Source organism: Leptopilina boulardi, unplaced genomic scaffold (genome assembly GCF_019393585.1).
Source record: "Leptopilina boulardi isolate dan_hultmark-lab unplaced genomic scaffold, ZJU_Lbou_2.1 LbouV2_137, whole genome shotgun sequence".
Lineage (NCBI taxonomy): Eukaryota > Metazoa > Arthropoda > Insecta > Hymenoptera > Figitidae > Leptopilina > Leptopilina boulardi.
Window position 1 is genome coordinate 1,513,987 of NW_026137682.1, and position 22,398 is coordinate 1,536,384.

General features: G+C 25.6%; 1 protein-coding gene and 1 long non-coding RNA gene across 4 annotated transcripts in view; one reads left to right on the plus strand and one right to left on the minus strand.

Moving 5' to 3' along the window:
- LOC127291505 (uncharacterized) overlaps positions 1–22,398 on the plus strand; it is a 64,627-nt gene that overhangs the window by 1,526 nt on the left and 40,703 nt on the right. The gene's annotated exons all lie outside the window — the stretch shown is intronic.
- On the minus strand, positions 321–22,213 carry LOC127291498 (pyruvate carboxylase, mitochondrial). 3 transcript variants are annotated; one of them, XM_051320679.1, is made up of 13 exons: positions 22,083–22,213; positions 8,789–9,219; positions 7,068–7,387; positions 6,818–6,968; positions 6,044–6,255; positions 5,709–5,911; positions 5,198–5,459; positions 4,794–5,112; positions 4,056–4,106; positions 3,043–3,510; positions 2,587–2,976; positions 1,673–2,505; positions 321–1,574 (listed from the first exon to the last, which is right to left on the minus strand). In XM_051320679.1, the coding sequence occupies exons 2-13, from the start codon at positions 8,922–8,924 to the stop codon at positions 1,326–1,328; spliced, it is 3,594 nt and encodes a 1,197-aa protein (XP_051176636.1). In that variant the 5' UTR covers positions 8,925–9,219; positions 22,083–22,213; the 3' UTR covers positions 321–1,325. The 3 variants fall into 3 exon arrangements, with proteins under 3 accessions (XP_051176636.1, XP_051176637.1, XP_051176638.1); XM_051320680.1 differs by lacking the exon at positions 4,056–4,106; XM_051320681.1 differs by lacking the exons at positions 7,068–7,387; positions 8,789–9,219; positions 22,083–22,213 and having other exon boundaries at positions 6,754–6,895.

Here is a 22,398-nt window from a genome sequence, read left to right on the forward strand (position 1 = left end):
TATGCAAATATGCTTTAATTTCATGAGCCAAAAGTTCTGAACGTTCAAATGAACGAAATATTGTTTTCAATCTATAAATTATTTAAAATTATCATGTCAATGTAAAATAAAACAATAAATTAAACAATTATTAAATTAATAATTTCTTTTTAGATATTTAAAACAAAAATTTTGTAATAAAATTCGTACTTAAAGAAGTTTCAAAAAAAAATTTTGTTCATTTGAACGTTCAAAACTTTTGGCTCATCTAATTTCAAAAAAAAAAAAAATTTCAATGCATAAATAAAAATAAAACACAAAAGAATCAAGAATTACAAATATAAATTTTAATTTGTACATTTATTATAAATCTATTTTATAATATTTTCTTAATATGAAAACAATTAACATTTCATTAAAAAAAAAACAATTAAATAAACTCTACAACAATATTCTTTTCGATTCACTTGTTAAATTCGTTTCTCTTTTTCTAATTTGGAAGCACTATTTTTTTAAATATTTTTATTTAATATATATTTCGATCGATGATTGTATAACTATATATTATTATAATCAAGGAAATTAATTATCTTCTTGTCCCGAATTGATAACATTTACTTAAAATTGTTGAGTAACGTTCAATTAATATACATTTGATAAGGCTTTAATATGGCAATGGTATGTGGTGTCTTGTGCTATTTAAAAAATTTAACTAATTTTCGCATTTGAATATTTTTTTTCATTGAATACGATTCTTGTGCAAATAAACATTAAAAAATTGTATTTAAAAATCGTTATCGGACTCAATTCTCGAAATTTCTTTATTAATTAATATGTAAGGAATTAGTAATTTATTTCGTAATTATTAATTAATTAAATTTATTACTAATTCATCAAATTATTGACTATATTTAATTGATTTGTTTTCAATTCCTCACTTATTTGACTTTAATCGCTTTTTTTTAAAAAACATTTTGTGAAAGATTCTTTAAAAATTTACAAAAAATGTTCTATACTATTTTTCTATATAAACTTTACAAATTAAGACGGACAAATTATTAATTGACATCTAAATTTTTCGTTCCAATGACATTATTGCAAGCGCAATAATGTTTTTTTCATAATTTCGCATAAAATTCGATGCAAGTTTATAGTCCATCATAGATTTTTTAAATCTTTAAATGATTAACGGATGTTGATATTAATTAATTCACATGTGCTTAATGATAATTAATTTGCTTTTTTTCATTTAAGAAAAAGTTTCTAAACTTTTTTTTTTTTTTTTTGATGTGTGACGAGACCAGCTCGTTAGGAAAATCTCTTTAGATATTTTTGCCAGACAATTTTTATTCCATTGTTAAGAGGAGATCTTCACCTTCCAATTTCATTCCTTGTGTGATTTCGAGAGATTTTATTTTTCCAGCTTTCGGTGCCTGAACTACCATCTCCATTTTCATTGCAGAAAGTACAACTAAAGCTGCTCCTTTTTCCACTGTATCGCCAACTTTTACCCTAATATCAATTACCGAACCTGGCATTGGTGCACCGACTTGACTTTTATCCGCCTTGTTTGCCTTTGGATGAAAATGAAGTTCCTAAAAAAAAATGATTTAAATTGAAAAAATTGTATTTTTTTTATAAATGCATATTATTTAATTTAATAATTAATTATGTGAAAACACTTAAATATTACCTTAACAGCTTCTTTGTCCTTAATGAAGACTGATCTCAATTGACCGTTCATTTCAAAGAACACTTCGCGTTCTCCATTAGCAGTAAGATCTTCACACATTGCTAGAGTCTTGATACCTAAAGTTTTTCCCTTTTCAATGGTAACGTCAAATTCTTCACCAACTTTAGGTCCTGTAAGGAATATTCTTGTATCAAGTTTATCAACAGGTCCAAATGATTCCTTAAAAGTTAAATAATCATTTGTCACTTCTGGATAAAGTGCTGCAGACATAACATCTCTATCTGTTGCTTGTGGATGAGCTTCTTTGACTTCTTTTTTTACTTTTTCAAAATCAAGAGGCGCAAGATTTGCTCCAGGTCTTCCTTTCACACGTGGCATATCCTTAAGAATTTTTGATCTAAGAGGTTCTGGAAAACCACCATATGGTTCACCAATGGCACCCTGAAGAAATTCAACAACTGATTTTGGAAATGATAATTCCTCAGCCTTACTGAGTACATCGTCGGCAGTTAATTTATTTTGAACCATAAATTGTGCGAGATCACCAACAACTTTTGAGCTAGGAGTAACTTTAATAACATCACCCAAAAGAATATTAGCTTCACGATAGGCTTTTTTAACGTCCTCGAAAAATTCACCAAGTCCAAGGGAATACGCCTGGAATTGTAAATTTGTATATTGTCCACCGGGAATTTCATTGAGATAAACATCCGCATTGCCAGATTTCATGGTTGTTGTGCATTCAAATGGTGCGTATAAAGTTCGTGTTTGTTCCCAATAGGCTGAGTACTCAGAAATGTCACTTAATTCCAAATTTGTGTCCAATGGTGTGTCTGTAAATTGATGAGCAAATTTTTAGCTAATTCATCAAACTACATTCTCTGCTTGTGTATCTAATTAGAAAAATGAATTACCTTGAAGGGCAGCAACAACAGCTCCCATTGAAGGTTGACTTGTCATGCCAGACATACTGTCAACGGCAACATCAACAACATCAGCTCCACTTTGAGCGCAAGCCAACATAGAAGCAACTCCAGCACCTGCTGTATCGTGTGTATGAATGTGAATTGGAATGTCTGGATGTTTTTGTCTGATGGCATCAATAAGTAGACCAGCGGCTCTTGGTTTTAAAAGTCCAGCCATGTCTTTTATTGACAAAACGTGAGTTCCAGCCTTAACCAATTCATCAGCCAAATTCGTGTAATATTTGAGATCATATTTTGTCCTCGATGGATCACTTACGTCTCCAGTGTAAGAGATTGCTGCTTCAACAACTCCACCTGCCTTACCAGCAGCTTCCATACCTGTCAAATTTTCAAAAATAATTTAGCAGCTCAAATCCTATAATGATTCAGTTTGATTTTACTTGCCAAGAATGAGATTCGGTAGATAATTCAATGAATCAAAAACCCTGAATATATCCATTCCAGTTTGAACGGCGAGTTCGCAAAATTTAAAAACAACATTGTCGGGATAATTTGTATAACCAACGGCATTAGCACCTCGTAGTAACATTTGAAATGGTATATTGGGAATAGCTTTTCTCATATCTTCGAGACGTTCCCAAGGACATTCGTGTAAAAATCTTAAAGCTACGTCAAATGTTGCTCCACCCCAATTTTCGAGTGCATAAAGATTACTGAATTTGTGAGCGACAAATGGAGAAATTAATAGTAAATCATGAGATCTGACTCTAGTTGCCAGGAGTGATTGATGTGCATCACGGAAAGTTGTGTCCATTAGAAGTAAACCTTTGTGTTCACGAACAGCTTTAGCAAAAGCTTCGGGTCCCTTTTCTTTTAAAATTTGTCGAAAACCTTTTGGTGGATCTAAAAGTCCTGAAAAATATTGTTAATTCAATTTTTTTTTGGAAAATTTTTCTTTTCCATCAAATAAGCAGATACCGTGTTAAGCATATATCATCAGACTTAGCAAAATTAAGGTTTTGGTCAATTAAAGAATAAAAGCCATTTTATATTAGCGTGTCTTAGATTCTAAATGATCCTGGAAATAGGAGAAAATGAATTAGAATTTTGAAAAAAAAATTTTGTTTTAATTTAGATAATTATTTTCCATGTGAAAAAAAATTATTTTTAAAAATATTTTATTTATGTGTTAAATAATAGAAATGGAAATTAATTATCAAAATTCATAATAAATTCTAAACCAAATTAATTAATGATTTGAGGTGTTTATAAGTGTACAAAATGAAAATAAAAATATTGAAAATCCAAGATTGTTCCTTTATATTAAATTTTTGCGCAAAATTTGAAAGAAGTAGAATTTAATTTAAAATTGTTAATTAATTTATTATTAGCGTGAAAGATATTTATAAATAATGTTAAAGGAAGAATAATGGATTTTTTTTGTCATACGTTCATACCTGGAAGGTCCTCATCGCTGGACTCTTCGGCAGCTGCAAGCTTAGCAAAGTCTATAAAAAATTGGCAAAACAAAATGATAAAAGCATGCGATAAACAATGAGTGTAATACAAGTTTGAAAGTGTGAAATGATTGTGATATTTTCTAGCAGTTTTCTAATCACCGTTGTAATTTAACGCATCTATACATTCTCAAATTAATTTTGTTAATTAAAAACATAAATGAAAATGATTGAAAATGTATTGATTAATAATTTTATGAATTTAAAAACACACAAAAATATCTATTTTATCTAAAAAAAATATTTTTTTTTGCATTCTTTACTTGTAGTTTTTAAATACATTTGGAATATAAACTGAAATTTAATTATTAATTATTCTTGAATGAATTATAAAAGAAAATATTTATAGAATTTCTTATTTAAACGTATCTTCCTCTTCTTCTTCAAATTGTTGTCGCATATTAAAATTCTTCTCTAGTAGGTGAGAATAAAAAGAAATACAATTTAAATAATTAGCAACCAGCTGTGAAAATAAATTTGGAAATAAAACCCAATTAGTAGCAAAGAAATAATAAATAAGAATTGATGTTTTCGTGCCAAAAGAAACTACCTAATAATAAAATGTGTCAACTGGTGCTAAAAACATAAAAGTGAATTTTTTTTTTTAAATATATAATATTAGTAAAATATAGCTAATAACAAAAACGTGATAAAATAAATACAATGAAAAGAACATACCAATTGCTATTTGAGGAACGTATGGCCGAATTTCAGCTGGTTTTAAATTTGTAGCTAATGGGGTACTGGGACCATTTACAAGAACAGTACCCAAGTAATTTAATAATTTTTGTGCTCGATTTTGACTCGGTTGAAATTGAAATAGTTGAGGATTTTCATCAATAAAATATGTGTCAACATTTCCATTGAGGAATTTCTGATTTTCAAGGACATTCAATAAAAATGGAATATTTGTCTTTACACCACGAACACGAAATTCTCGAAGTGCACGATTCATTTTTGCACACGATGATTGTAAATCGGCTGCATGTGCAATTACCTAAAAATAAAAGGTTAATGTAGATTTAGGCTCAAAAATTTATTATCATAATAGTTAATAGAAATTTAATTTCTTTATAATTTACCTTAACAAGTAGAGAATCATAATATGGCGAAATAATAGCACCAGCAAATGCAGAAGCACCATCTAAACGAATGCCCATTCCTTCACCAGATCGAAATACTTCAATTCTTCCTGTATCGGGTTGAAAACTTTTAGCAGGATCTTCAGTGGTAACTCGACATTGAATCGCATATCCTTGAGGTTTTATATTTTCCTGTGTCATTCCCATTTCCGGTAATGTTATTCCTTCGGCAATGCGAATTTGCGATTGGACCAAATCAATTCTGCAAAAAGCAAATTTTATATTTCGATTTGGCTTTTATGTAGTACGTCTACCTTTTTGGCGGATTTTTAATATTCAGAAAATAATTTTTTAAGAGCTTGTAATTTTTGTACTGGTAGTGAAAGTCGATTTAAATAAAATCGATTCCTTCTAATTTTTGTATTAGTAGTATCAGAAATTTTGTATTAGTATAGTGAAAATTATGTTTCTCAACTTTTTTTTCAAATTGTTAAAAATTTAATATTATTACCCTGTAATTTCTTCAGTAACAGTATGTTCAACCTGTAGTCTTGCATTGACTTCAATAAAGTAGAAATTTCCTGTTTCGTCAGCTAAAAATTCGACAGTACCAGCGTTTGAATATCCAACATGTTTTGCTAATCTCACTGCATGATCTGTCATTTTATTTCTAACTTTTGGATCTAAACTTGGAGCAGGAGCAATTTCTACAACCTGAAATTTACAATTTTTCATTATTTTATTTTATTTAAATGAAGTAAATAAAATTTTAAATAAATTTAGTTGAATTTTTTCTATATCAGAAATATTTTTCCATTTTAGAATTTTTGTAAAACTTTCTCTAACCTTTTGATGACGTCTTTGAACAGAGCAATCTCTTTCAAATAGATGAATAACATTTCCTCCATTATCGCCAAGAAGTTGAACTTCAATATGTCTGGGCCTTTCGATGAATTTTTCAATAAACATAGCACCATTTCCAAATGCAGCTTTAGCTTCTGATGAAGCTCTTTCGAACATTTCTCGAACCTCTTCCATTTGTCTAACAACTCTCATACCTAAAAAAAAAGAAAAATTCATTCAGGAAAAGTTTTAATTAATTTTAATTTTTTTTTTGTAGAAACATTTTTCGCACTCTATATAAAAAGAAATTTGTATCTGAAGTTCTAAACGTTCAAATGAATGAAAAATTTGTTTAATCCCTACCAAAAATTATAAGAGTTCACTACTGGTAGTACTGGCGCTGTACTGCCCCAGTAGTTAATTTTTGATAGGGATACTTTATTAAATGTTTAATGTAGTTTATTATTTTTCAATGCTGTTGTAATTTAAAAAAAAAAATGAACGTTCAGAACTTTAGACACATTTTTGACTAATGTATATAATGGACCTTAGCGGATATTAGGAACTTTCTATTGCACGTATAATTATTGTGAGACTGTTTAATGTAGAACCCTGAATGTAGAAAGGGTATTTTTCTTTTTGTTTGAAGAAAATGAATAATTTCTTCATCTAGACGAGATTATAAAAAGAGAGACCGAGTTTAGGATATTAACCCTTTTGGAGGCAGTAGTTCTAAATAGAAAGACAATTAATTTCCAGTTGTTGATCAGGTTGTACCTCGTCCTCCACCTCCATAGGCAGCTTTGAAGATAACTGGAAGTCCATGTTTCATGCAAAATTCCATGGCCTCATCGGCTGTCGTTACTGGTCCATCAGTTCCGGGAACTATTGGTACTCCAGCTTCAATTGCTGCTTGTCTAGCTGCCACCTGTAAAAAATTGTTTTTAATCTTTTCCTCTTTTACACTTTATAAAAAATGATAATTAATTATTAATTAAATTAATTTGATATTATTTATTAATTTTACTTTATCTCCCATTTGCTGCACGACTTTTGGACTAGGACCAATAAATCTAATTCCAGCGTCGACAACTGCTTGAGCAAAATCAGATCTTTCCGATAGAAAACCATAGCCTGGATGAATGGCATCGACATTATTCTCTTTGGCAACTTTAATTATTTCTGGAATATTTAGATAAGCCTGAACGGGTGGAAGACCACGACCAACCATGTAGCCCTCATCAGCCTTTTGTCGATGCATTTGCATTTTGTCCTGCTCGGAATAAATTGCCACTGATCGAATTCCAAGTTCTGTGCATGCTCGAAAAACACGAATTGCAATTTCGCCTGAAATTCAATTAGAAATTTATTTATCATATTATGATTATTAATTATGACTATTATCAAGTTTATTTAAACTAAATATATTTTTTTAAGTCAAATAAACTCCATTGAACCATTAATTTAAATAACAATTATTTGATATTAAGCATCAATTATTTGAATTAAATAAATTTTTTGTTGTTGTTAGTCTTTGTTAATTAAAAAACAATTAAAGTTTCTTATTAATCTTAAAAATGCTTCCTTAATGAATTAAATACCTAATTAAAAAATTGTTTATTTTAACGAAATTTTTGATTTAAGTTTTTATTTATTTTTTTTTTTTAAATACAATTAAAGTTGCTAATTATTTTTTTTTCAAAATTGTTGCCTAATGAATTATTATATGTTAATGAGTTAACGGCTGTAAGTACATATAGCGAAGTTTACAGCTTATAGACTTGCAGTAGATTGTCGCGGTTATAGTCAGACGTTCATCAGAAAGCAGTGCATAATAATTATGTGTCGGTCAATGGAAGAGGTCAAGAACTCGATTAAGACATTTTTATTATTAATGACAAGAATTGCGGGCAATTTTTAATCAACATTATAAGTTAATTTATAATAATTTAATTTCTTTTTTTTTTTCATTTTCTCCCAGAATATGAATTTTTGTAATTATTCAAATTTTTATAAATATATATATTTATAAATTTTAAGAATATTGGACTTATTAATATTAAAATATTAATAACAATAAAATAATATTTATTATTATTATTATTATTACTACTATTTTTATTTATTCAATAATATTAAAATGAACAAAAAGGATAGAAAATAAATTTTTTTGGTGAATAAATCGATACACCATTCTTATTAACGTTTTCAAGTTGAACCCCAGTTTCCCCTTTTGAAGAATAAGGTGTATTGATTTTTTCACCAAAAAAATTTTGTTTTGTATTTTATATGTTGGCTTTTATATTATTTGAATAATTTATTTAGGACACGTTAAAGATTTAAATTTAAATAATATTACTATTATACACTTTGAAAAAATGTAGAATAAACTCTTTAAATTTGAATTAGTAAGAATTCGTTTACTAATTAAAATTAGTGAAAATTTCTACTAATTATTAGTCATTTTTCACTAAAACTTTAGTAAAAAAATATATTACTAAATTAAATGCAGTAATATTTTATTAAAAATAAGTGAACTAATTCTCAGTAATTCTAATTTAGAGAGAATAAGAAATTAGGTCAATGCTTATTTTTGTTATTTATTTCAAATAAAAGTTTCTTTGATTTGAATAAATTTTTTTGATTCAAAGAATCTGTTCTCTGAGTGTATTATTAGTAATATTGTTTATTAATATGTCAATATATTATATTTTAATTTTTAGAAATAAAAAAAAAATTAATAATTACCTCGATTTGCGACTAGAACGCTGCGAATCGGTTTATATTCAACATCAGTGCTAAAATTCTTTTGGGAAATATTTAAAATCTGTAGTGCCTCTCTGTGCCTGGAAAGTACTTTATTGGCTTTACGAATCGAATACATTTTGAGGGATGAAAGTTCCTTTATCTCCCTTTATATATATTTATATATAAGAGTATTTTTTTGGTGTTTTTGTTAAAATTTTCAAAAATTCTTGATTATCCTTGTCAGTCTGTCTTTCTCGAGAGAATATTGTCGTAATTTTTCTTCACTGAGTACGGCTTAATTATATACACACATATATATATATGTATAAATCTATGTATAAATTATGGAATGTTTTTCTACAATATTCTTTTTCCCTCCGGAACTCGCCCACTCTGTCGATTCTATTGGGCCTCGAGCGAGTACCGGATTCCTGAAACAAAACAAAACAAAAAAAAAAAAATGTGAAAATTTATTATTTTTTTTTTTTATATTTATTGTATTTTCTTATATAAAAAATTTAACTATACCTATTTTTTTATTTAGAAAAATAAATGGAAAAATAATATCTAATAATAAATTTAAAAAAATTTTAATTTTAATTTTTAAAAATTGTATATTTCAAAAAAAAATTATTGAAAAAAAATCTTAATATTTCATGTTAAAAAATTCTTTTTTTTTTGCATTTAAACGGAGAACAAATTCTAAGTGGTCAAGGCTTTTGATCACTATTATTGTGTGCAATTCCACAATAATGCGTGAATATATTTTTTATTGTGTTATGAATGTCTTTATCGCGGAAACCCATGCACTTTATACGGTACAGGCCGCTTCGTCGGCAGACGATAAAATTGCAAATTGCCAGTCGTCTGAAGAAAAGTTCAGAGTCTAAAGTTGCATAAGAGAAAGAAGAGGGGTCAGAACATTTACGCGCCTGAATGTGTATAAAAAAAAAAAAACAATAATAGACTCCCATTTTGACTTAAACTATTTGGCAACTATTTATATATACACTTGACAAAATTTTAATTTTCAATGAAAAAAAAAATTTTTTTTCAACTTTAGATTAAATTATATTAATTTAATTAATTATGTAATATTTTACATTAAGAATAATATTTCATATTTAATTAATTATTTAATATTAATTAAATTATATTAATTTAATCAATGACTTTTTATGATTTGTTTGTTTTTTAAATTCTATACATATGTTCATATTAAAGTATATTCATTCAATTTTTAATTTAATAACAATGATAATGAAAAGTATCTATAAACTTGAAAATTTTCTATTTAAATAGTAAAAAGTTAAACTTGTTAATAAAAATATTAATTTTAAACTGTTAAAAAGAAAAGGATTATTTTATTTGATAATAATTGAGCTTTTATATTATTGACAAAAATATTTTCTTGATTCTGTAAAATTTGAATAATCTTTCTATTCTTACGTAATGCGCTAAATGATAAAATGTTTCGGTTGATATGTTTTATTAGCGTAAAAAGACTTTATTTATTTTTATTTGTCAACAAGAACTAGATACTATTTCTTTTATACTAAATTTGTTATTTAAAAAAAATTGTTTGAAATTTTTTTATTATTTCAATTAAAAAAATATTTCATAATTCAAATTTTCTAGAATTTATATATGTATATATAATTGAAACCAGCTTTCAAGTATTAAATTTGAATTTTGCAAAAAATATTTTTATAAAAATTAGAAAAAAAATTGAATCATTAATTAAATTGCGAAATTTGCAATTCGTATTTTACTAAATTAATATCTACATGTTTAATTTCATATTTGAGTTGAATGTAATGAAATTTGTCTTCTTGGACAAATGCCCAAGAGATTCATGGTTAAGCAAATTTAGAAAATAGACCATTGTTAGGATTTATTGAGAAAAAAAAAAATATATATATATATATATATATTACATTAAAAATCTGAATAATTTTTTTTTGGAGAAATGAAAAAAATTTAATTTGTAAATCTGAGAAAACATTTTTTTTCATTTTTCCTGAGAAAATGAGACAGAAAAACAAACATTTGTATATATTTTCCACTTTATCTTTTAATTATTATAAAAATGGAAGGTTGCAGTATTTTTAAAATAGCAACAATAAAAGTTTCATTAGAAATCCAAACTCTTTTGAAATGCATTAAAATTACATAATTTTCTTAATTCCTGTAATTTTTTTTCAAATATTTTCTAAAGAAAAAAAAAATTTATTTTATATGTTTACATCGTGATTATTATGTTTTGAATCACTTAAAAAAAGTTTTTTTTTCATAATTAAATAATCAGATAATAATAATTTTCAAATGATTAAAAAAAATATTTTTTGCAAATGTTGAAATATTAATAAAACTTCAATTTAAACATAATTTGCACTTCTCGACACTACTTTAGAAATTATTGTCACTCAGTCAATTTAAAGTTAGTGCTGATAGCTTGTTATGACCCTCGACCCAGACCCTTATAATGAAATATATTTTATAAAAATTTATTAGATAATAACAAATATTTTTATAAAAATCACTTAAATTTTGCAATTTTTGATTTCTTTTTATTCCAAATGGATCTGATTTATTAAAAAGAAATAACATTAACAAATACATAATTAAATAAATATTATTAACAGTTATTAATTAAAAATAAATAAAAAAAAGGTATTATAAATAGATTATTTATATTTATATTAGTATAATAGCATACATTTTTAAAATGACTTTTTCAAAAATAGAATAAGAATTAATTGCAATTGATAATTGATATACTTTTCTCCCCTTATACAGTTAAAGAGTTTATTTTTTATATTTCCAAATTAGGCCTTAAATAAAAAAAAAACTAGTTTCTCAATATTCACTTTCACGTATTACACAATGTTCATTTATATTTGTATTGCGATTGGAAATTCAAAAATTTATATATAGACATGTTTATAACAGAATGTTAACGATTTATGATGAACGAAGTAAATAAAGTATTCAAGGATGCAACATAAAAAGAGGCTTGAGGTCTACATTCGTATAATTACTGTTAAGCGTCAATTAATATGAACATTTTTATAATGCATTCTAATTTTTTTTCCCCTCTTTTTTCTTCTTCTTTTTTATGACTGGTACTTGTATGTATATATATATATCTTATTTAATATTTTCAAGAATTTTACAATTTAACGATTTTTTAAAATGAGAATTTCAAAATACTTCAAAAATTCTTAAAATTCATTTATTTACCATAATTTAAAAATTAGTATTAGGATATACATAATATTAAAGTAATATTTAATGAAGACCCACTTGGAAAGATTCCCTGGAATGTGCCCCCGAAGGTTCTATCAGAATTCCGCCGGAACTTCCAACGTAATTCCGTCGGAATTCCATCGGAGTTCCAAAGAATTTCCTATGAGATTCCGACGGAATTCTGACGGAATTAGGACTCTAATAATTTTGAAAAAAATTAATCGGAATTCCGTTGGAACTCCGTCGGAATCCCATAGCAAATTCTTTGGAACTCCGATGGAATTCCGACGGAATTACGTTGAAAGTTCCGGTGAAATTCTGATAGAATCTCCAGGGGGCACTTTCCGGGGAATCTTTCCAAGTGGGGATTATGAATAATTATAAAAAATTTGATATAATGGATCATTTTTTTCTGCCATCAAGAAGGAAATATTTTAAGTCATGCCGGAATGATAACCTACTAAGGAATTAATCATTTTAAATGTTGATATTTTATAAACATATTGGCTCTAAAAATATACAATAAAAAATGTGCAACATTTTATAAACAAATGTCTAATTTAAAATAATAAAATTGATTTATATGTAAATTTTTCTTTATTACATTTTTGAATTCCAATTATTTTTACACTCACTTTTGGAGTTGATTTTTAACCCTTTCGTGCCCCCGGGCAACCTAGCTTATAGATTTTGTTGAAACTCGTCACTCGGGGGTTTTTGGGGTCGCTGATTTCGAATTTGAAGTCAGATTTTGAAAATTCAAAATGGCGGATCCAATATGGCGGACAAATTTTCAAAATTTTATCTGTTCCCCTTAAAACTCATCACTCGGGGGTTTTTGGGGTCGCTGATTACGAATCTGAAGTCAGATTTTCAAAATTCAAAATGGCGGATCCAATATGGCGGACAAATTTTCAAAATTTTATCTGTTCCCCTTAAAACTCATCACTCGGGGGTTTTTGGGGTCGCTGATTTCGAATTTGAAGTCAGATTTCGAAAATTCAAAATGGCGGATCCAATATGGCGGACAAATTTTCAAAATTTTATCTGTTCCCCTTAAAACTCATCACTTGGGGGTTTTTGGGGTCGCTGATTACGAATCTGAAGCCAGATTTTCAAAAATCAAAATGGCGGATCCAATATGGCGGACTAATTTTCAAAATTTCACCGGTTTCCATTCAAACTTATCACTCGGGGGTTTTTGGGGTCGCTGATTACGAATCTGAAGTCAGATTTTCAAAATTCAAAATGGCCGATCTAATATGGCGGACTAATTTTCAAAATTTCACCGGTTTCACTTAAAACTTATTACTCGGGGGTTTTTGGGGTCGCTGATTACGAATCTGCAGTCAGATTTTCAAAATTCTAAATGACGGATCGAGTTTGTTCAAAAAATTTTTAGAAATTTTTAAATTTTTCTCACTTTCAAATCAATTGTTTGCAGCGGTGACGGTCTTCCACACCACCTAAGAGGTTCCGAATAAGGCGCGTTAGGTTTTTTTTACAGTAAACCTTCGCCAAGAACCCTATTTTAACAAGGTGGATGAATTTCATTATCATGTGAGTCTCGCGAATTTTCAAATTCGATGTAAGCTTTACATATAACAAAATACAAAAAATTGTTCAATTAATATAAAAGAAATTAATTAAATATAATTTTCAGATGGTGATTAAAATAAAATTATTAATTTCAATATAATTAGTTTAATAAAATAATAATTTTAATAACCCCCGAGTGATGAGTTTTAAGGGAAATCGGTGAAATTTTGAAATTTATTCCTCCATATTGGATCCGCCATTTTGAATTTTGAAAATCTGACTTCAGATTCGTAATCAGCGACCCCAAAAACCCCCGAGTGACGAATTTGAAGAGAACAGATAAAATTTTGGCTATTCGACCGCCATATTGGATCCGCCATTTTCATTTTGAAAATCTGACTCCAGTTTCGTAATCAGCGACCTCGAAAATATTAGGAGTCAATGTGTTGTTAAAAACGGATGAAGCCTAAATGAATGACTTAACATTATTGATATATAACTTTTGTTAATTTTTTATCAATGTTGTACCTATTGTTTAAAATAATTATAACTGTATTATACTGTTTTCTATTTTTTAACATATAGTAATAACGATTGTCAATAAAACTATCCATTGGAATTACTGATTGGGTTAAATTTGTAAGAGTTATATCAAATTTTGTAAGTGGTACATATATGTACCGGAGGCACGAAAGGGTTAACTTTGAAAAATTTTACTTTTAATTCTAGTATTTTTTTAATATTGAAATTTTTTTACAATCTACATTTTTTAAGGTATTATTTATAAAATTTTAAGCATTTATTGTGAAAAAAAAATGATGTGCAAATGTAATATTAATTTGGAAAAAAAACATTAAGATTGTTTATAAGGCATAACTGATAACTGAGTGACAGTTTTTTTTTTTACGTAAGTTTCTGATTTGTTTATAATCTTGGGGGCGTGGATGATGACAATGTTATTCGATAATAATTCAAATCTTTGCGTAGACTACACATTATCGTTATTTTACGAATTAAATAAGTCCAAAGTACAGGACAAACGAATTCATTGCTTATGTATTTCAGAAAAAATCACAGGTCACGTAACCAATTCGTATTATTATGAACTCAAGGAAAAGTGTTAATTTTGTTTATTTACTCTTTTTAAATTTGGGGAAAGTTCAAAAATTAATCTCTCTAAATACGATTTAGTTCAATTTTACTTATTTGTTTCTATACTTTTCTGCTATGAATTAGTTATTAATTTAAGTAATGAATTAGTGGAAATTTTTTGTCTACTTTTTTTTGTTATGAATTGCTAAAAAAATTAGTAAACATTTTGAATTTACTCTCTAAATCTGAATAAGTGAAATTTCACTTAAAATGTGTCAAAAGTCTTCCACGTACACGGAAAAAAAGAAAAAGTAACTTTTACTACTTTAAAAGTAAAATTGGACCTGTCCGAAGTTTCTGCGCATCTCTGGCAACTTTTACTCCAAAAATAGTAAAATTTACTTCAAAAATAGTAAAAATTACTACGGAAACAGTAAAATTTACTACAGAAATAGTCAATTTGACTATTTTTCGAGTAAAAGTTGCCAGAGATGCGCAGAAACTTCGGACAGGTCCAATTTTACTTTTAAAGTAGTAAAAGTTACTTTATTCGTTTTTCCATTTTTCTCCGTGTAGAAAAATAAGTGTATATGCACTTTTAAATAAGTGGTTTTCACTCAAAAATAAGTGAAGTTTCACTTATTTTTAAGTGCATATACACTTATTTTTCTACGTGAAAGACTTTTGACACATTTTAAGTGAAATTTCACTTATTCAGATTTAGAGAGTAAATTAGTGAAAGTACACTAATTTAAATTAGTTCAAATTTCTGCTAAAAGTGTAAGTTATTTTCTACTAAGATTTAATAAAATAAAAAAAAATTAAAGGTTCTAAAAGAAATAGTAATTCTTATTAAAATATTAGTGAAAATTCGTACTAATTTAAATTAGTACAAATTAGTGAACGACTTTTCACTAAATCAGATTTCAGAAAATTCTTTTTAATTTTTTAACATGCGTCAGTGAATCCATTTTTTTAGATACTTTTTTTGCTATGAATTATTAGTTAAATTTTACTAATAAATTAGAAAAAACATTTTTGTTATTAATTTATTAAAAGAATTCTAACGAATTCCATACAAAAAAAATCAGTCTTCAATTCAATTAAATTAGTTAAAGTTTTTACTTATATATATTTAGATTTAAGGATTACTAATTCGCAGGAATGTTTAAAAAATAATTAATTTTTTGCCTATTTTTTCTTCAAAAAAAAAAAAAAAAATATTGATCAAGAAACGTTACAAAAAAAATTTTAAAAGTTGTCAACTTCACCGACCTTTGTCCCAAAACAGAAAAACCGCGTATCTACAATTCGCACTAATTTTCTTGCTACTACATAAATTTATTTGCAACTGTTAAAATTATTTTGTTACCAAAATATTTTTCTAAAACAATAAAAATTATAACTTATTTAGTTAATATTTTCGTGTATTTCATTTGTGTATAAATTTCTATCAGACAGATGATAAAAGTGTAGATACGGTTTTTTTTGTTGGGACAACAGTGATCAAAGAAAGCTATTGATTAACATTGACATTAATCTTTATTAGAAAAAAAAATTTTAAATTGAATTATATTGATTTTGAATGATATAAAAGTCTCCTTTAATTATTATCAAAGTCTTACAAATGTTGTTTCATATACTTTTCAAAAACACTTTTATGGTTTATGTAAGCAGTGTGCTCTTTAAATTGGTTTTTAATTACTTGCGCTCTTTGAAAGATTTCATTTTAAATATAATATGTATATAGTATATAATTACATGTGTGATTTTTTTGCTCATAATATTAACAATATGACAACAACTAATGATACTTTTTAAATCGCCTTCCGTTACACTTTTTGTTTAAAAAAATAATTTCAACTTAACCTACCATTTTTAAAAATTACACTAAAATTTACACTGAAAAAAATTAATTCAAATAAAAATTATTTGGTTCAAGTAAATATTTATTTGATAATAGTCGAGCAATTATTTGTATCAAATAAAAGTTTTTTTCATTATAATAATTAAACTAAGAGAAAATGTTAAAATGAAATATTTTATATTATTATTATTATATTTATTAGTTATAAAAAAAGAAAAATTCTTGTTGTATCGATCTACATAGAGCGAAGAACATTGACACATTAACAGAACTTTTATGAATGCTTTCCAGCCAAGGACTTATTGTTAGATATTGCAATTTTGAATTATGCATTCATTGAGGTGAGAGTGATTTTGCAAAAAGAGCAAAAATTTTGTATAAAACTCGAGAAAAGTAGTTCACGTTAATTCAAAGCAAAGGGTCAAGAAGCAAACAGTCTTTCGAGAGGCTAATGTTTTAAAAGTTCTATAAAATCAAAGATGAGTTTTTTTTATATATATACATTATAATAAAAAATTAACAAAATATTTTTTTTTTAAATTTTATATGCGCTCATATAAAGAAAAATAAAATTCATATAAGGAAAAAAAAAGTTCACTGAGAAAAAATTTCAAATACGCATTGTCAAGTTGAAAATATATGGTTTTAATTAATATTATTGGGTACAGTAACGTGTTTGAGAGCACGTGCTTTAACTGATTAGCATATTTATCTTCCTGATGACAGCATCAGCAATACACTAACATCTTAACTCTACTAAAAGCAAATTGAACGTTCCTTTCCATGCACTATACATCAAACGGCGAGTACATTTTCATTCATTGATAGTAGATGTGTCGGGTCAATATAATGATCAATGATCATTCGCTTTAAATGAAGATTTACTTAAAAAATTTCACGTTAATATACTTCTGTTTTCTTTTTTTTTTTTTTGTTTTTTTCTTTTAGTGTAAAATTTCTTGATCGACATTGAAAACAATTGAAAAATAAAAATTTTGATTTATTTAATTTAAGTTTTAAATTATTTATATGAAATAAGATTTACATTTTTTCTCATATTAACAAAAATAAATTTTTTTATATTTTGAATTAGGGTCAACTGGGGTAAATCCGAACGCTTTTAGTAAGTTTCAACAATAACATAAGTTTTTTCTTTAAAAAAAAAATACTTCCGGTATTCTGGTGCATGAAGTTGTTACTTTACTTCCATAGAACAATTTTATGGGGTAGAAAAAATTTTTGATAAATTACAATCGCAGGAAACTTAGCGTTCGTATTTACCTCGATACTTTGCAACTTTCCTAAAATATGGGGGTAAATACGAACGCCACTGTATTTCAGAAAAATCTTAGGGAAAATAAATTTAAAGTATTGCAATTGTTAAACTTATATAAAAACTCAAAAAAAATACGATAATATACCTATTATGTAATAATGCATCATATATAAATACAAAAATCAAACAGGTTAAAAATTAAAATGCATTACACAATTAAAACCTTCAATAACTTTATCAAATCATAACGGATGTTTGCAAAACTTGCTACAGAAAGTATTTTGGAGTGATTGAATGTAAATACAAAAATAAAAGTCAAATTTTTTAAATTCAAAATGTCGTACTTTCCTAAAACTTATTTTTAAAAATGATCAAATTTGCTAACCCTGAAACCCCCCGAGTAACAATTTTCGAGGGAATCCAATGAATTTTTTAATTCTCGTCCGCCATTTTGAATTTTGAAAAACTGACTTCAAATTGGTAATTAGCGACCCCAAAAACCGTAGAATACCAAATTTTATTAAGATCCTGAAAAACTTTTTTCAACAAACCATTTGGCAAAAAAATTGAAACACTCCTTCGAGAGAACAGAGATTAAGTTTCTGCTTATTAATTACTAACGAGGATACGTATAGAAAGAAAAACTTTTTTCTATGTACTTTTATAATGTTAAAATAATAGTGTAATCAAATAAAAACAATATTGTGTGGCTTTGATGTAAAAAAAAATTATTAAAAATACCGTTCGGATTTACCCCAGTTTTCCAATTTTTTTGGGTAAATACGAACGGTCTGATATTATTAATAAAATTTTACAGAAGGCAAAAATCAAATATAGTTTCTGTTCTAGTATTCATAACAAACAATTATAAATAATAAAATGAATTTTTAGCTTCTTTTTCTTCAAATATGAGACAAAATACTGAAAGAGTGTCATCTTTGATTTTCAATCTTTTTTGCAATACTTGTTATCTTTGTTTATGCTGTTGCTAATTAACAAACAAAAAATGGGATAATACTTAGAATCTCTTCAAGAGGATCTGAGGTAAAAATTCTCATATCGAACTTATTTTTAAAAATTTTAATTAAGCTGAAATAATTAGCGTTCGGATTTACCCCCCGTTCGGATTTACCCCGACTGACCCTAATTACAAAAATGAGAAAATTTTGTTGTCACAATTAAAATTAGTTTTTAATTGATGACCTAAAATTAGTTAATTATTGTGACATATTGCAAATTAAATTTTTTAAAAATATTTTTTTAATTTATACATAAAAACAATATAGAAATTATTGCTGATGTGACAATAAACAATACATTGCACAAACGAATTATTTACACTGTTTTTTTTTTACTATAAAAAGTGATTCATTTATTTTTAGATGAAACAACTTGTTATTGTTGTATTTTATTTATTTGCGTTTAAAGATAATTATTGTAAAAAATCAATAATGATAATTTGTTACAATTATATAATTTTAATTATTATTAAATTTATAAATAAAAAAATGAAAATTATTTTAAATAACAAAATAAAATTATTATTTTTTTTTTTAAATATTTTTCAAATACAAAGAAATTTCTTAATTCTCTCATTATAATGATGATTTTGAAATCTCTCACAGTAGTTTTAGTATAGAGGATGAAAAACCGGTTATGTAAATAAATTTTTTTTTTTTTTAAAGTAGGTCCAGAAAAACCAGAATCTTTCCGGGTTTAACAATTGATTCAAAAATGGACCATATTATGCAATCATTTTTTTTTTTTTTTACTTTTGTATATGTGTATCAAGTGGTTTTTTTTAACCATTAAAGACAATAAAATTAAAAATTATACTTATTAAAGAGATGCGCTCTAGACAAAAAAAATTTAATTCATTCATTTATTATAGATTAATTAAAATTATTGAAAATACAATGACTAATTATTATTCTTGATATTTGCAACTAAATTACAGGCGTGAAATAAATTTCTGAAAAATCAAAGTTCAACGTCAGATGACAGGGCGATTTTTGAATTTTGGGTTTTTTTATTTCTTAAAACAAAATAAATTTGATAATAAGACCTTTTTAAATTTTATCATTAAAATTGTTTAATATTTAATTTTACTAGATTAAATCATTTATTTTTGATTGCATAATTATTATATATATATACTATATTTATTAATAATGAGCCAAAAGTTTTGAATGTTCAAATGAACAAAATTTTTGTTTTAAATATCTAAAAAGAAATTATTAATTTAATAATTGTTTAATTTACTGTTTTATTTTACATTGACATGATAATTTTAAATAATTTAAATAATTTAGATGAGTCAAAAGTTCTGAACGTTCAAATGAACAAAATATTTTTTTCAATTTATAAATTATATTAAAAATTATAATGTCAATGTAAAATAAAACAGTAAATTAAAGAAATATTAAATTAATAACTTCTTTTCAGATATTTAAAACAATATTTTGTAATAAAATTCGTACTTAAAGAAGTTTCAAAAAAAAAATTTGTTCATTTGAACGTTCAAAATTTTTGGCTCATTAATTTAGTATTAAAATTAAAATTTACTTAAAAAAACGAATATTTTATGTACCTATAACTTTGTTAAGAAAACAAAATTTGTTTCATACCTGGTGGATGTTCATACATTTTAAATATCAATCATAAATAATTGAATACGCCAGATTGCAAGACATCTGCGATTTTACAAATTAAATTTTTAGCGACATTTGATTTTGAAATTTAAATTTTCTTATCTCCTTCTGTTCAGATAAAACACTGTTTTGGTTAAAATACTTCCTATTCATATCAATCATTTTATCTATAGAAAATACTTGACTTAAGTACTTAAACTATATCACGATATAATGTGCAGAAAACTTACAGATTTATGAAAATAATTATTTTTTCTAAATTACAATATTTTTATTTCTTTAAATTTTTCACAATTTCCAAATTTTAATCGTTACTATTAAATGTGAATTACTGATTTTTCAGTTACAGAAAAAAAATCATTACCATTATATTATTATTATTATATCAGAAAAATATTATTTATTGTTTTTTTATTATTTATCATAAATATAAATTTTTAGGTTAAAATTAAAAATACAATAAAAGAGTTGAAAGTTTAATTTTTAATATCAAATAGTGAAGTTTGATCCAGTTTTTCATACACTTATAGATATTGAATTATATTATATTCTTTAAGTTTACATATTTATATGAATAATTTCAGTTTTTATTAACATTAAAATATTTTTTTAATTAAATGAATTATATTTTTACTAGAAAATTGTTTTTAAATAAAAAATAATTAAATAATTACTAAATAGAGATTTATTAATATTTAACTGTTATTTATTGTTTAATGTCGTTATTATAAAATATTTTTTGACTTTAAGAAATTTTTATATTTGATTTATTGGAAAATACCTACTTTTTAGAAACGTTCCGTTATGTTTTCTTTCAAAAATCTCTGTAGAGAAATTTGTAAAAATAAAATCTATCTTGACTCATATATAATGTATATAAAATTAACTAAAGACGTTTTTTAAATTTAAATAAATTTTTCTCAGTATGGTAAAAATTTCTTTAAATTAAAAATGTTTTTCAATTAAAAAATATTTTTAAACAATTTTTTTAAATTAAAAAAATTTTTGTTTTTAATAGATAGAACATTTCCAGAAATCAAACAAATTAAAAATTAATGTGTATTTAATTTCATTCAAAGAATTCGTTTTTGATTAAAAAAAAAAAAAAACTATTTTGCCAGTGTATGTTTTTTTTTCATTATAATTGATTGAGAAACAATAAAAACGCATTCAATGATCGTAAAAAAAATTACATTCATTTATTTAACGATCGCGCGAAAATTGTTCTCCATTTTCAGAATAGAAAAAGATGTTGTATTTTAGCATGTCAATAAAAATATACATTTGTTGAAAAAAAAATAATACAAAAAAATGACTAATCGAAAGGTAATTGTTACCTTGACGTCTATAGAGGGTGGGAAAATATTTTTCAATAGAAAATTAAATAAAAAAATTTTTTTTTTTTGTTTAATTTAATCATTTTAAAATTTTTAATACAAAAACATAATTTTAATAAAATAGAAAATTTATTTTCTTTTATATTTGATTTCATGTGCGTAATAATGTAAAAGGTAATAAAGGAGCGGCTGAGTGGTATTGAAGAGTTGAATCAATTTGACAAATTTGCCGGTTTGTTAATATTTCGTTGATGAAAAAAATAAAAATAATTTATGTACTTACAAAGCCGATCAGCAGATACTAGATTGGCCAGACCGTTCGGCTAAAGTCTAAACCGTACTAAAATGTTGTTTAGTAAATGTCCTGGCACATGCATTCGACCTCTATACGGAAATAGTCATGCACATTATGACTATTTGTATGTGTGTGTGTAAAAGCAAAGAAGTGGGGAATCACGCACTTCAGTCTACTGCCATCTTGTTTTTATATTCATATACTACGCGATAATGTTTAACAACAGTTGGTAATTGTTTAATTTTTTTTTTTTTTTCATTAAAGTTTGAGTGGCATTATGGAATAAAAATTTATTTAATTCAAA

Excerpts from the sequence above, each read along its gene's own strand:
- LOC127291498 (XM_051320679.1), bottom strand. The coding sequence starts at position 8,924 with ATGTATTCGATTCGTAAAGCCAATAAAGTACTTTCCAGGCACAGAGAG. Across the intron at positions 6,256-6,817 it reads CTATGGAGGTGGAGGACGAG|GTATGAGAGTTGTTAGACAA; the intron begins GTACAACCTGAT and ends CTTTTTTTTTAG. Across the intron at positions 2,506-2,586 it reads TGTTGTTGCTGCCCTTCAAG|ACACACCATTGGACACAAAT; the intron begins GTAATTCATTTT and ends ATCAATTTACAG.